Here is a 17165-nt window from a genome sequence, read left to right as displayed (position 1 = left end):
TTATACATTCCCAAATTAAATCATGTACCAAACTAATGCAATATGGGCCATGTAATGCATAAAACATCAAAGTAATGAAGTTACGAAGTCCTGGGACGAGGGAGAATTCCAATTCAAGTTTATTAAGTATTTTCGGCACATATAACTAGACGAGTCTTTCGTGTGGGGTAGGATGTTAAGTGGCACAAAAGATCGTTCAAAAGTAGGAAACGCGATGCGATTCACATCCGAGTATTTTAATTTCGAGAGACTTTGGAGCAAACTTCCTTCCTTATAAAGCTAACTTCCAGGTTAATCTTTACATGCCGAGGTTGTTCAGATTTTAGTGCGAAAACTTTGAGGTATTCAAACTTTGTCTGACAGTTGACTGATCTAGGTTTCAAGACCGTCGTCGTTCACCTCGTTTCATGATATTCAAAGTTTATTAAATACACTCCGGTGAAAGATTATACGTCGACAAAAAAGGATCATTTCCGCCATACAGTGTAATATATGAAGTACCTATACTTGTGTAATTTGCAGGATAGAAGAAACTCGTTTTATAATCCTACAATCCTATTATAGTAATTAATTGTAACAATTGACATGATTTGTCTCTTCGGTGACTCGTTAGTTACATACATATATTATACTTCTGTCGGAATGGCTTTTCACTTTAAATGTGCATTCAATAATGCTACCAACGCTTCCTCGTATATTTTTAAACGTCAAGAACTAACTTCGCCTCGTAATTGAAAGAATCCCTTGAAACTCATAAAGAAACCATAAAAATGGTTCAATTAAATTTTATTTATGATTGTAGGTGCATTAGGAAATCAAATGCGTCAATTTGTTTTGAATTAGTGTTTTTGTGCAAAGATAATTCTATGCATCGAAAGGACTTGACTGCTTCTTTTTTTGTTTTTTTTTTGTTCACTCATTCGCTACAACTTTCACATATTTACACGGATTGCATTTCGCCGCTGAACCAACAACGGCAGATGCATTTTAGTATTCATAAAAACGGTATTAAATTTTATTTCGAGATAACAATTTTCTGCACAGTTTCACGTGTTAGCAGAATTCAATTTGATGGAATATACGATGTGTTAAAGCGTCAGCTTGGGCAACGGAACTGTGCGTCAAGAGGTGTCTTACTTAAAGTTAGCACTAACGGAGAACTCAATTGTAAAGATTATCCGAGTTGAAAATGTAGAAGATCACTATCAGAAACCAACAACACAGGTACACACGATTGCAAGTATTATACATATTTTTGCGATTTCAAAATATTCACCGTAAAAACACAATCCGAATTGTATTTCTATGAATTTGTCGTAAACTCTGAGGTAGTAACGTGACATTTCAAGGGTACTTAATTGCAATCATAGGCAAATGTTATCGCTCGTATTATAAATGTTGCCATGCAATCACTCCTTGAAACTGCAGCGTAAATTTTTCTGTCGTATTCCAATTTGCCATTTACCATCGGCGTACGATTTTGTAAGAAATGAAAGTCCCTCTTGGCTGACTGTTGTTAGAATGAAATCCCATGAGATTATTTGTAAATATATGACCAACGATGAGTAAAGAAGGTTACTATTTGGTTAAAGTGTATAGTTGCAGTAAATTAAGATCGTGCAAATTTCGTTACGAGAGGTAATTTACTGATCAGAGCGTATAACCGCGTTCATTTTTCGGCACTATATAACCACAGATTGCAGCAGTAAAATAGTGTCACGAAATCAGTATATAAATAGATGATTTAAACCATAAGGTGGTATTATTTTAACAGGGGGTGAAGAAAGTTGACAGGTATTTGGTTGTCCGTAAAATCCAGACAGCAAATTCTTACTGCGTTTCAAATGACGTAGATTAAGCATTGCGTACTTAACCCTATCCTGTACCGATCATTTTTTACTATCCGATTTCATTCAAATGATTTCACGTAATGGCACGACAATTAAATACGTATCGTATCCATCGGTACAGACTTTCGGTGCTTAAATTTCGAACGTAATCGTTTTTAATTTAAACGCGATGGGGCGCTCGAACCCGCAGCTCTTCAACGCGTCACTTACTTTCGATTGTAAGCTCAGCTCGGGAATACGGAGTGTTCGAATTCAGCGTAATTGATTTCCGGTTGTTTCGGACGAATGAAACACATTTTTCACTCGAGACGTGGCCATTAATTATCAACCAATAGCTACTGGCAGGAAAGACACGTTTTATTTTTTGGTCCAGTTCGTCGCTGGTCACCAACCCGCAAACGGGAATGGTTTCTCAACATTTTTCCCCTACACTCGATAGGCCTTCGTCAAGTACTCGTCGTCGAGTGTAACTGCAAAGTCTACGGGACGATTAACAATTGATCCGTTTTTCGTTATCGTTCCGTACCTGAATCCGTTCTCTCGTCGCCAAGTTCAAATCACGTCGGAACACAGACAGTAACGAAACGTAGAGAGAGAGAGAGAGAGACAGACTCCAAATTAATACTCTTGTCTCGCTACGGCCCAGCTTCCCTTCATTTGAGACCGCAGATTCTACGCGTTAGTTCTACGAGACAATCGAGATCGCATGTTAGACAGTTAAGCACGTCCCTTGTATGTCTGATGCGTATACAATATACGCTACGTACGACAACGTGTCCTGGTTGCAATTTATTTCGTATAAGGGATTCATGCCGTAATCAGTATTCCACACGTTTTATATGGATCTCAGTAATATCGTAATGGGAATTTATATTTTCAACCAGGCGTTGCATCGGCAAATTACCACTTTAATCCACTTGTTTCAGATCCTTCGTGCTCGTTGATCGCGGGGCTTTCTTTTGCACATGCATATTAGTTTTCCAACATAAAGCCATGCATCATGTGAAACATTAAGTAGCTCCGTTCAATGGTATATCCACACCGAAGCGCAGCAGCATGAATGGGATTGATTATACAACGACATTACCTTTGTCATTTTGAGATTTTCTAATAAAGCTTTGAGTACAGCTATTTTATTACCCGAGCGTATTTCACGCTCGTTGTGCGACTACGTGATCGAGACATTTTTTCTTTCGTTTTCCGTGCACAGAGTCTCGTTTGCATAAAGATTTACGCGTCGAGGCCGGTAGAATTGCAAGGTAAAAGTATCTCGACCCCAACGTCGATAACCCATTTCAAGTTTATAGCTGAAAGCGCGTAAAATGCGTGTATATTGGCTAGCTGGTGTACCTAACCAGAGATTTGATTTCTCATCTTTATGGAAGCTCGACGGTGAGCGGATTTTTAGGCACGCCGTTCCCGGGCGCGGTTGCTTTATTCTGAGACCGTACGTAGTAACTGCTGATTCCTTGACTTTGCCAAAGCTTCGAGTTTCGCGTTTCGTTGAGCAGCTTCCTACTCACGCTGTCGTGTTTGACAAAAGTATGGTCAGACGGAAAGAATAAAAGAGCACATTTTTTTTCTCGAAACTGCAGAAAAAGAGTTTTACCTCGTAAAACGACGAATTTACTGTAGCATCAGCGAAAACCACCGTGTGCATCGTACAATTTGCTACACTAATTATAGTAAAAAATGTAGTTGACACGGCTATGTTAACCAAATATCGTAATGTATCCCTCTTTTCTCCTGCTGTCTTTAGCAAAATCTGCTGTTTTTCTTCTCTCCGTTTCTTACGGTTCCGAACAATTCCAGGACTGACACGCGATCGCATCTCTTGACGAAGAAGGTACATTCAACGCCCCTTTGACAAGCCATATCGTTGAAGATAAGACATGTAACAGACCGGTACAGTCACACGTAGTATTTTTGGATCGAGTTCATCTGGCCGCATTGAACGATCGTCGCATCGACGACAGATTTGAAAGTGTAACTCCTACACATCAAGCTTATGGTTCGAAGCTATTCGCCGTCAATATCGCCGCGCGATTTTGAAAAATAATTCGAACTGCACAAGGTAACACGTGTTCGAATTTCTGCCCTCGCTGTACGTAGTCACGCGTATGTACACACCTTGCATATATACGTCAGTCAAACTCAACCACCGGAAATTATCCATGTCCCAGTGTACGTAGGTTTATCGGTATATCGTACCCACATAGATGCCAGCCGACAAAGGCACGGTGTCGGGTATACGCGGGGCGGGGTGGAGGGTTGAAAATACGAAACTAGAGAAACGTCGAGTTGTGCGGTGCATGCGGAACGCGTTGCTCACCTTTGACCCGGACCCCGTACCGCGGCATGGATGGAGGTACGCTTCGCTCGTTGGTCCGAGGCGACGTTGCGTTGGTCCGCTGGATTGTCGGTTGCACCGTCAGCTCGCCACGCCGCGTGCGGCCTGCTGATGGCAATTTCAGTCCTGTTTTGAATTTAGATGGAATTTAGGCAAGCTCCCTCACTCACTTCCCCCATACTCTTTCTCGAAGCTCCCTCGACGCACGGCTCGACCATTTGTGCAGGTCCCCGACTCCGGCTCGCCCTTCACCGTCTGTACCGATTTCACAGGTGATTACCGTAATGTAACAACGTGTATCAGCCGCTTCCAGACTCGTTACCTACAACGTTACTTCCACTTATTCGCCTTCTGATACCGGTAGCGCAGGGGTTGCAATTTTTGCACTCCAAGAAAAATTTCGGTGTGGAATTAATACGGTGGGATGCAAACTATGTTTAGTATCATTCCGTCATCTAACGAGTACTACTTGATCTTGGATTTTCGAATCGACCACGGAAAGTTTTCTTCAGTAATACGCACCGGCCGATTCTCGTCAATTTTAACACCATTCTTTGGAATATATCGACTCTCGTAAGTTACATCTGCAGTTTCGTCGCCAATTCCGTTTATCAGGAATTAGTTTTTCATTTCGAATTCACGAGGAAACAAGTTTATCGATTTGGCAGTAAAGCAGAGCCTGAGAAAGCTGCAAGGATGATATCGTACTAAACGCTGTGTATTCTCTTTTCGCTTCTAACTTGATCGGAGATAAATATCGTAATTATCCACGCAAGTTTTTTTTGCGACGAAATGATGGCAGAGAAAGATATCTCGCGAATGAATTCCGGTGCGCTAAAACGTGCAGCAATGATTGCGGTAGCTCTGTGGTAGGTGTTGAGCGACGCTACGGGAGAGAATTAATTAAGACGACCCATCTCGCTCGCTCGTCTCGATATCAGTTATACATATACCGGATCTATTTCCAGTGCCAGATTTAACGCTGTACTCGACAGAGTCCTGAGCGAGGGAAATTGACTATGAGGAATATTGCCTCTAGATTTACATGCAGCATACTCAATTTAGCCATAAGATTCGTACGAGCTGGAATATAGGTTGGTGACGGTAAAATAAATCGATTTTGACGGTCTAGTTGCCACGGGATAGTTTAAAGCGGCCGAGTAATGAATTTATACCGTTATTATACCGGTTTATCAGTGCGAGCATATTCCGTATTTATTACTATTAAAGCTCGATCGTTTTTGAGTCGAAGGTTGCGGCCAATACGTGTCCGTACAACGTCAGCGGAGTTATAACCGACCACGTGTCGCACGCTGTGCAGTATATTGCGAATACCGAGGAGAAAAAAGTCTTCCAAAACACTTCTAGGGAGGATGGAACGAAGGCAATAAAGAAAGATCAGTTTAAATTATTGGACCGACTAAGGTCTGGCCTCCGAGTATATAACTGATTTTAATTCAACCGATATTTCTTTACGAATAAAATGGATGTAACCCCCCTTCCTCTGAATTTCGGCTTGGGATGCGTATAGAGAATCTCTGAATTGATTCGAGCGATTATCCCAAAAGAGCGAAAAATCGAAGGAGGCGGTAGATAACCGGCAGCTTTCAATACCGGGTGTATGTAGGGGCCCGTTTATACGTCTTGCTCACGGGTGTGTAGGTGGGACGGAGAACAAACGACTCGCTGTTTCAGTTGAGAATCTGTCGCACCGTGGTATCGGCGAACTTGTATCCGAATGGCAACTGCGTGGAGGTCGGATCCGAGCTGCTCGTGTGGGACTCCTGAAGGAGCTCCAGAAATCGGTTTCTTATATAAATTGCTTCGTTGGCCCATAACGTAAGGCTTACCTCCTCGATTCGTTATTATTATACATTATTACCGTGATTTAGTTGCTCCTTCTATACGCTGGAAGGTACGTAATGCACGTGGAGAGAAGAAAAAATCAGGGTATACATTTTTTACAAGCTATAGGTTTTGTTTAATTTAAGATAGATATTTTTTTGGATATCGGGTAGACGATATATTCAGTACATATCGTATATTCACCGACGTTACTTCACCTTTGGGTCATCTATTTGCTTCATTCTCTTCATTAATTTTGTAATTTTTTTTCGATCGCGGTAAATTAAGGTACAGTCTATTCGGACTATTCGGTTTAGTCGTAAGGTGACGTCATGTCGGTAATGAATTGGCATAAAAAAATATTCGATTTGTTAGCGAATATTACAGCAAATGCAGCAATTTCAAATTGAAACCCAATAACTCCCGCGAAAGGTGCGGCTAGACTGAATTGACGAACTGTGATGTATTTTTACCGGCATTCGTTGCGAGCGATGTCTCACTGCAATGGCGTGGATTTTTTTTTTGATGATCTTAAATCATCGATTTTTTTTTACGATGGGTACATCAACGTGTCACGCGGGTAAACTCAACGTGAATACAAAGCAGGTAATTCAAGATACGATTTTTATACCGATACAAGCATGGAACGCACGATCAGTATGCATTGAAACGACACGTAACTGCACAGTCTTTTTCAATTCAGCATAGCTGCAATGCATTCGCGAACCTTTTGACATACCAATAACATATACGAGACAGTTTGCGTCGAGGTTGAGCCGTCAATCAGGGTACGGAGAATCTTAGCGAAGGTATCGCGTGTCAGCTTTGCCTTTTGGGGTGGTTACTGATTGGAAGAGGGTTAATATACGTGGTACGCGTTTGAACTACAAGATAGATGACGAATGAGTTAGAAATTTGTTGGAATTGTTGGAATGACTTGAAGCTTTGAACACGGTTTCCATGGAGCTTCGTTCGATAGCCTGACTCAAAGGCACGCTTCTCAATTACTAGCTAATTTTACCTGGATAATCTTTCAGCGTGAATTTGTCATTTCAAAATCACCGGGGCGTCTTACTCGTTAGCAAGGACTTTAACGGTAAAAATGCAATAAATATTCCTGTTAGATTTCGAACGTAAAAATCGGATCACACGCAACTTTTCACCATTCACCAATTACAGGATACAATTAAGCAAAGACTAATTGCTTACAATTAGAAGAATCCTGATAAAACTCATTTGGGAAATCAGTAACTTAACCGCTTTGATTGTTATTGAGCGGATTCGAGCACGGTTTCACATGCCGAAATCTTTTCTAGAGAATGCTTATTATTCCAGCCCTAGAAATATAAAAAACAGTTTGAGGTATTAATTTTAACAAACGCTCCACTTTGCTAAACATGTGAGGGATGATTTATTGTGGTATACCGATGATCAGTGAAGTTATTATTCCGGTACCTTACCTATAATACTTTTGAATTGATTAAAAATAGTGTTTCGTATTCTATGGAAATATTTTAAAAACGAATTTGTATTAGTAAGATGTTGTTTCTGATGGATAATGGGCACACTATTAGTAGCGCTTGAGGAATTTTTTATCTCATTCGCTTGGGATAAATTGTGATTTCATCAGGGCAATGTAACAGTTTCATTCGGAATTATTCCAGTCAACATTGGGCTGTGATTAAAAATTCTCAAAACAATAGGTAATTTTGTCAACTTTCGTTTGCGTTGCGTTTCGATTTCCAACAAAATATCGGTAATTACTACTCACCGTGGTAACCTTATCTCGTCTTAGATATTAGCAGGTATCAATTTATTTGACTGCACGTTCTATGGTTACGTTGTTATAAAACATTGCAGCAACCCTGTAATTACGGAATGAATCCCTCAGACGGTAAACATCGCTGACTTGTTTATCCTAGAACGGCGAGTAAGACATTTCAGACGATTCTAAACCCCGCTTTACCAGCTTGCAGAATTGTTTTTCTTTCTGGAGATCTAGAGTGTAATCTACTTCGTTGATTCCATTAGGGAGTCAAGTTTCATTTGATCATTGACTCCCCGTTAACGGTATCCTGATATCGCGTAGTTCAAAATTAGACAATCGAACGTGAGACAGTATTCGTAGACAAAAATTTATTTCGCCTTTAGCAGGATTTCCATCAATAGTTTCTAGGACAAATCAAGCAGTTCTGTTCATATTATAACACGGTCGTAACCAGTGACATCCGACACCCTCGGTATCGATACCATTCAATGATTTGGGTCAGGATCGAAAGCTCAGAGGCAGATTGATTTCATACCCTTTATTTTTAACCTATATCCAGCCACTTCGTCATTGTTCCGAGTCATGACTCTGATTGGCTGAAGGTTGGTAATGGTCAGAGGGTGGCGACAGACCATTTTAGGACTCGCTCTCTACCATGCGCTGCAGTGTTGCTAGTACGCACACAATTCTGCATAGCCGGGCACGCCTCGGTAGAATAAAGGTAGATAATATCATATTATTATCGCGGGAGCGAGAGCCACCGGTGTTGCTGGTTGGAAGCGGAACTGGGGTGAGGCGAGGGCGCAGGCACCACTTTATCCGGTAATGAAATGCGCCATTAATCTGCGCTATCTCGGCGCATTTCGTGTTTCGCAAAACCCTAGTGCAGATGATCATCTCTGGTCTAGTCCGTACACGTATGCTGTGTCCGTGCTGGGCGTTGGGTGCGAGTGGAAAAAGTGTCGAAAGATGTATGAGAATATGGAAGTGGGAGGATATCGAGATTTCAAATACGCTCAAGTCTGTCTTACTGAATTTAAGAATGTCGAAAATCGAACCATAGAGAGAAATATGCCGAGAAAAATTTCTAGGTATATTTACTACGCGGTACTCAACTATCATCATTTTTTATCACAACCAATAGAAAATTAGTAAACTGAAGAAGCGGATTGAAAGTTTTAGTGACCAGAAAATACCCTATTGACAACTATAATCATACTTAATAGTTACTCGCGTAACACTTTCTAGTCATTGCAACAGTATTCAAACCGTTGTGTCAAGGGTACTGACGTTTGACTAGAATTTATTTACAAGTGACTAAAGCAAATAAAAATTTTCTTTTTGCGAGCGTGTGTTTCGAATTACTATATCCTTATTCATTTTGACGTTGTTCGCGCATACATTTCGACTCTTTGGGTATTTTGAAATGCATGACTTTGAAAATTCTAGATTGTGACGCTTTTATTTTACGTTCTTTCTAGGTTTTCACCCCCACTCGTGACGTCTGCACCTCTGGTTGTAAGCCGCCCGGATGCAGAGGAAAGCTAATGGCAACGCTGCTGCGCCCCGACCGCGACGAACAACAATAACCAAATTCGAGTTTCGATGGGTTCCAGCTGGTCGCCGATACACTCGTGCCATGCAGTTGTTGCCCACCATCACCATAAGCCTCCGCATTACCTCACGGACGTATCATGTCCGCATACACGTATGTATGGCTTATATACTGATTCTGATTCCCCTTCAGAATTACTGTATCGTTGTTCGCTAACCGTTCGCCAGCAATTCGGTCGGCCGGGGTTCGGATAGACGGGGATTGATTGTGATTTTTATTGCTTCGTTTTTTCTGTTGAAACAGTAAATATCATGGATGTTAACACGCGTGAAAGCTCTACTCACAGCACCAGCGACATAAATATGTTTTCTAGTCATACGATGTTTACGTATTCACGTATATTATATTCACGCGCATTAATCAGCCTATAATTATGGACAGTCCAGGTCATTTTGAGCCGGCTGACCCTCACTTACTTCAATTCTCTTCATCTGTCTGTATATTTTAGGCTGCTACAGAAGAATATGATTTAAAAAATTTACGTCTTAGAAAATGGGCAATCGCGTTACTGCGTGACTTGCGAAGTCATTGTTAGTCACAATCGATTTCGATGAAATTTATACAATCAATTCTTACAGTTGAATGGACTGAAGAAGATTGTCAGAAAAGTAATAAAACTCCAGCGTAAATTCTATCAAAATCGATTATGACTAATAGTGATTTCACTATTCGTGCGGTTACTAGAAAGCTGGTTTATTAAACCTCTAAATCATGAAAAAATCACGTTTATTTGTAACGTTCTACACAATACTAACAGAAGAATCAAACGAGAAATAGCTTAGGTCATGGGCGTGGAGCGCCCCATAAGTAATCAAGTCCGCATGTTTCATGTGCGCATAGAACGATGTACACGGTTACACTTGTGTCAAGAACTGGTGAAGTAGGTCGGGTTTTACACTAGAAAATGCATCCTGACGATGCACAAATTAGTCAGATTACTCCAGACTGGAGATGAGCGATCCCGGAGACTCTCGATAACTTCGTCACTGTAAAAAGCACTTTGCCGTGACCCCCGTCCTGGGAGGGGTTCAGTATTAGCATAACGTCACATTCAAAGCTCGATAAAATGCCTCGAATGTAAGGTGTCGGTTGGATATCGTGGAACGCAAAGTTTCGTACAATGGTGTGAAAAGTATTTTCAGTAAACATCCATAACTTAAGGAGGTCGGTTGGTAAAAAATTGTACGCTATTTCGTAAATTCATTACCGGATAATCGTGCATCGAGTATTCATCAAATTATTATAATATTTGTTGGGTGCAAAGATTACTTCGAAAATACAGAAGTAGGAAATATTAATGATATAAACCGGACAGAGGGTTAAATGTGGCTGCTTCGTTTAAAATCGCTGCAAAATGATTGAAAATTTAACAGATGTGTTCGATTTTACTCTACTGTGGCTCATCTTGTTCAGAAGACCATTTTCTACAAATTCACTCAAACGTATTTTGGTTTTCTGCGGCAGTGAATCCAATGTTGACATTTGTTCGTCGGAATAAATACTAATGCAACGTTCTAAATTTGAATATTCAACGATGTCAACGCGATAAACGAAATATTTTTCAGCGAATCTGTAGAAAATAGTTGTCCGAATAAAACGAATCATTGTACGGTGAAATTGAGCGAATCTACCAGATTCGTAACAATTTTGAAAACATGTGAAATGAAGCATCGATATTTATAAGCTTTTCCGTACAATTCCATTTATTTTTATTTTTGTTTTTTCAAAGAGATCTTCACAACTGAGGAATATGATAATTCAACAAATACTCAACCTACGCCAATCTCGTATCAAAATTCATTAAAAAGTTATGGACATTTGGCCAACCATCTACCTTACGATCCACGATACAGTCGATTTTTCCCTCTTAGCGACGGTGTGAATAAATTTGATCAACCCTTTGCGGGTATGAAAAATTCACGTCTGCCGATCCGAATTCAAAAGCTGGGCCCCCGGCTGCACGCCCGTAACACGTTCATCTAATTGTGAGGCATCGAAGTCGCGTCGGGGAATCCCCACAGATTTCTATCCCTTCTGCACCACTTACCTGGGCTCACCTGAGCCCGTAAAATACCCCATTTGTTCTCGTACGGGCCAGGATTATCGAACTCGAAGGTGTAACGGGTGTAAGGTACGGGTATAGGGCAAAGCGCTCAACTCCGAGATCAGGCTGGCATTTGAAACGGTGGTTTCCTGACTTCTCTCCCTCCCTCTCGGTCTCCTGCTCCCGGCACAAACTCCGGAATTAGGAGACGCGGAAATTACATGTCAGTTGCGATTCAAAGATTCTCTCCGCAGACCGCTTTTCTCCGTCTTGTAGGGTCTGACGCCTAACCTTTTGCCTTGCAGACGTAATTTTGACGTTACAGAAAGCCATGCACCGTACAGCATGCTTTATTCGTATTATACAAACGCCTCGTAATCAGCGTTTCCTTGGTATATTGTATCAAGGTTTCACATCCATGAGTGACCACCGATTGGTATTTCTTATATTCAAAATGCGCCGATGGTGATGATTTTTTCTACTTGTCTCGTTATACGGTTATTACAATGAGAAAATAAGGTGAAACTTAGCAGGCTTGAGTGACCAACTGCGCGTGCACAAAATAATCGAACTCCATTGGTCGGTGAGATCGTATGGCGGTAATATTTTCGTCTGCAAGGCAGGACAGCCAACTTACTCGAAACGAGACATGACAAGTCAAACTCTTGCGCGTCAAGTGGCGAATCAAAGTTATGTTGCTACCAACAATCCGTGAACAATAAAGGCTCGACAAGTTTTTCCGAATCTTCACATGAACTATTTAGGATTTGTTTAACCCAAAAAATGCGCATTGCCTTCGTAACCTCCATAAGTTATGTTTGACAACAGAAGCTTGAGGTGGTCAGCCTGCGTGAAATAATGATAAAATTCATTCATGCGCGATCAGACGGCCAATCTAGTAAATTCCACCGTTTCCTCTCGGTATATCATCAGCATTGTAAATTCGGTAAAGACGAACGTGGGACACGTATCGAGTATCGCAGATATGGGTGATTGGCGAATAATATTGGACGGAATTTCCAATCAACGAACTTCGCACCTACTTGATGTAGTTGAACTGATAAATGGACTGTTTAAAGTGATCAGGAGTTGTCAAGGCGAATGAAATCTCCCGTCGGTTGGTATATTGGTACAGTCATTGTCGTCATGACGAGACGAAGAGTCAATTTGCTTGGGAAAATCAAATCTTGAACTTTCAAGATTTGAAACTCTAACACGAAATCGCATTCTAGATACTGAAACGCATCACGCTTGGTATCAGATGACTTCCTAGTGTACACACGAGACTCTCCATTTAATTACTACCGCTAGTCTTGTTACTTACAGCTCTAAGTTCTAGTTTGTTTCCGGTTCACGAGTGACTTGTTCACCATCGTACAAGCTCCCTTCTAATTAAGTTTCACGAAACAGCAGACATTCCCCTCGCGTAAATTATGGAAAAAAAAAACTTAAATAATTTCAGTCTCCTAGATTTCTCGAAAATCATGACAGTTTTTTTCCCCTTAAAATTTCGGAGATACCATAAATTTCAGTTACAATAGCATAGTTAGTGATGATTTTGACATTCTTAAACCTGTTTACTCATTTCATTATACATATTCTTTTTTCAATCTGTGAAAAATTTCGCAGTGTCAAGAGGAACGGAGGGCTTGAGATTAGCTCTCTCTTTTCTCTCTTCAAATCAAGCTACGGCACCCTAACTAACGACCTAGTGCCAGAATTGACACGTCGTATTTATGTCTCGCGCATGTGTCACCGTGGTAATCAGGTTGAGCTTCGCGTCGCCTCGTCCCTTCCCGCTCCTCGCGAAATAATTGACAATTTCACACTCGACCGTGGCTCGTAATTAAGCTGCCAGGTATATGTGAAGGCTGGGAATGTTTTTTTCCTCTTAGTTTACCGGCCCTTTTGGCGCCACGATGTTCACTGATAGACGGAGCCAATGGAGGCCGAACAGATGACAAGAGTAGCGCCTAGATTCATCGGTTCCTTTTTCGCAGCTCGAGGGGCGCTGTTCGGAGAAAAAAAAAACCTAGCTTGATAAGCTGGGTGATCGAACCGACCTACTTCGAAATTAGTACCTCGCTCAAGAGAGGTACACATGTGTAGGTATGGGTTGAAATTAGATTTCCGTCAACCTCTTGTTTGGACATTTCTAATTGAGGTAACTGTCACTGGGCAGGATAGATACTTCGTTGTATAGCACATGATATTTACGATCAATCTCGTTTCCTACGAAGGAGAAAATTTACGTCGACTGGTCGACAGGCTTGGAACTGGTTTAACACTGCAAAAATGTTTTCCCTTGGTTTACATTGTAGTTCAAGATTTTATTGAGATTCAAATAAGCTGAAATTAAAGATTGGACTACAATGAAGTCTGAGATGAAATTGGTCCGAGATTAAGAAAATTTTCACACAGCCGTTTGGGTTAAACTACATGCATCTACAATGCGAGGGTTATTGTGCACGGGAAGAACTTCTAGATATGGTTACTCTACAGTCCTTGACTATTTTGGTTTTTTCCACAGTCAAGAAAAGTTGTCATGGGTAGAGAATAAAAATAAATTCTTCAGCTGTGTCCAGAAAATTTATTCTTTTTAATTATGGTCATACGTACTATATTTTTTGTAACTGTCCTGATAATTTGATGTTGGCGCGACGGTGAATTTATAAGTTAGTCGACAAAGTAAAAAAGATGAGGAAAAATAAATTCTACTTCAGTTAGCGGCAATCAACCTCCGACGTGAATTTTATATCCATTTATTTACATATGTTTAATTTAATTTATTTGAATGTGGAAAGAGGCACAAGCTAGTCAAACGTTTCATTTCAACATTTCAGTTATTCATACGTATAACGACACTCCCTAGTTCTTGGCGTATTTCCAATAATGAAAAAAATTATTTGTCAAACTTTTGTAACGTGCGGATATATACACACTCGAACACGGACGCGTCTCTGCGGATTAATTTGTCAAATTGAATGAGTATAACGAAAATGAAATATTGGTAATTATTGGGGGAACAGAATACTGTATCATCATAAAAGCCCCACAGAAAAAAAAACCCTTAATAAAATATGCGAACGATACCAGCTGTTGACCCCCAAAGGAATAATACGCGTCAATCGATTACTGCTGGCCAAACTTCGTCCGATAGTCACATCGCGCACCTACGGTGAGTCTGAAAATTTTTGCACATCTAGGAAGAAAGAAAAGCTAACTATTACTTACGTAATGTAACCCACTCTGATGGGTTGCAGTTGTGTTGCTCAGTTCAAAGCAAACTCACGTTCACATCTTCCACCGATTGATGTTGCTGAAACATGAAACTATATACATATTAGAGTGGCCCGTAACATTGGCAAAGAAAAATTTTTTTTCTCTCACCCCTTAAATTGATTCGGAATAATAAAAAATGATTTTTAAAAGTGAAATCCGCTTTTAATTTTAATATTAACCCGTGTCCCAATAACATTGTGTGGTAACTTGAAATAATCTAAAAGTAATTTTACCGCATCCCGCACCTTTATCTGAATTTCATAAGGTGATACGGACATTAGAGCAATGTAAAGGTAAACAGCTGAATTTTTGATGCGTTATTAATCGCTAATAAATACGTATAAAATAATTTATTTCAATTAGATAAAATGAGAGATTATTTGATTTGAATTTAAGAAGCAGAAACAACGAATGGTTTAAGGAAAATATTTAATGTGAAAAAAGGTGAAACTTGTACGAAAATGATCTGGAAATCAATGTAACATCTAATATTAAGGGCCACCCTAAATTAAATATATGCAATATTGAATGACCAAAGCAAGACTTCAATGAGTTGCGCAGTCTAATAGGTTTTAAATAAACATTCCTCAGCTGGTCACAGAGTCAACGTCACATTATTCTCAGAGAGATATCCGTAAGAAAATATCCGAGATGAAAGAATGTCCACGTGCCTGTATAATACATACCTATATCTGTACATATATGCACGGAGCGAGGTGAATCCGGGCAAAAGGTTTGATGGTTTTGGCCATGACGGAGGCAGGGGTATGTTTTTTTCGAGGGAATATTGCGCTTCGTGCCTCCCCTACAGATGTCCTGACCACTGGCGTTTTCCACTTCTTCCATCCGCCGGAGCAATTGAAACGCTACACCCATCTACTCCCGTGATCTGCCCGCGCGTTTCATATTGGGTATACCTACGGCTTCATATATCACGAATTCCGACATTATTGGACGTTTTTGAGCCCTGCAGGGTATAACCCACCTCCGCTCGTAGAACGTTAACAACGATTCTTTATAATTATTCCTCGACTCATCACTCGTTTCGTTTACGTGCACCTACGTATGTAACCTGCGTGTAACGTGTTTTTGACGCTAATTAACGAAGTGATCGTCAACGATGAATTCGGCATTGCGATTACTCGCGCGCAATTTGCCGGATATTGCATGATAAATACTTCATCGTAATATCGCGTGGTAACACTGTAAAACTGTTTACGCACTTATGCCTTGTTTAAATACCCTATACCGCGATGCTTAAGCTTTTTGACACACGGAAATTTGAAGAGGAGAATTAATAAAGGCTATAAGTGTTTTTAAAAATTTTTAGTAGCAGGCACTTACAGCCTTTTTTAATTCTCCTCCCCATGTTTCGATAGCAGTCTTAGCGAAGGTTTGTCAGATTTTAAATATAATCCGAGAAGTATTACTTATACAAATGTTTTAAAATTCGATTTAAATTTAATTCAGTAGTAATCTCGAAGACCGTCCTCAAGTTTTTGACATATTTCTATACAGAGTCGTTGTTATAAAAAAATCTGCAAACAACGCACGCATCATTTCAGTGTAAACAGGATCCGAGGCAAGATCAGTGATGTGTTTTTTTTTTTTTGTTTTTTTTTTTTTTCTGCAAAACGATGCTGACTGTACATACATGGGTAATAAATCCTGCAGTACCACCTTTTTCAATCTTTCGTCATAAATCACGAAACCGCGCATAGCGTTGCACGTATTCAATGACGAAATCTACCATGTGTTGCCACGCTGTACGTTATGATCGTCGATAACAACTAGAGTGTAGCCTGCAGCACGCGTAGCTGTGGGGTAGTTGAACGAGGCGACAACCCCGAGTACCGCAGACAAAGGGGACGCTGCTTGCACACCCTGGCACCGTAATTTTTTATCATTTTACGAGGGGAAAAAAGCGAATGAAATTTTTTATACCAAACTTCAAGTCGCAGCGAGACCTTTTTTTAACAACGTGGACTGTGGTTAGGGTAAAAATAAGGAGATCGCTTTGAAGAGGTTGGCTGGCGAAAATCGACACTTTTTTTATTCATTTTGTTACGCGATTGTCGTACATCGAGTGTTTATAAAATTATTACATTCGCATACTACGGAGGTCTGTTCAAAACATACGGAAAAACGGAAATACTGGGACGATGAAGAAAAGCTTAGAACCTGTGTCTTCGACTTTAATTCTATTTGTCAATTTGTTGAATTCATATTGCACATCTATTTCCGCATGTAGTAATTTGACTTTTTATGCAATGTTGAATCATATTTTTGTATTCCTCTACGTCAGGGATACTCTACTTAATTAAACCCGAGTTTTACTGTTCACTGTCCAAATTCTGTGCGATTTATCAATCTGAAATCTTTACCACAGAATTAAATATTTAAAATATTTT

At 40.2% G+C, this 17165-nt stretch overlaps 1 protein-coding gene across 3 annotated transcripts in view; it reads left to right on the top strand.

Moving 5' to 3' along the window:
• The window catches only part of LOC107219884 (ATP-dependent helicase brm), an 84116-nt gene that overhangs the window by 33241 nt on the left and 33710 nt on the right, over window positions 1-17165 (top strand). For 2 of the 3 annotated variants that reach the window (XM_046734730.1, XM_046734731.1), the window contains exon 21: window positions 9295-9521. In XM_046734730.1, coding sequence (XP_046590686.1) covers window positions 9295-9314 — 20 coding nt within the window. In that variant the 3' untranslated portion in view covers window positions 9315-9521. Of the gene's footprint in view, window positions 1-9294; window positions 9522-13367; window positions 13512-17165 lie in introns of those variants that run through there. The other variant, XM_046734729.1, reaches the window with a different exon arrangement.

This window comes from Neodiprion lecontei, chromosome 3 (genome assembly GCF_021901455.1).
Source record: "Neodiprion lecontei isolate iyNeoLeco1 chromosome 3, iyNeoLeco1.1, whole genome shotgun sequence".
Lineage (NCBI taxonomy): Eukaryota > Metazoa > Arthropoda > Insecta > Hymenoptera > Diprionidae > Neodiprion > Neodiprion lecontei.
This window is presented reverse-complemented; position numbering and strand designations above follow the sequence as displayed.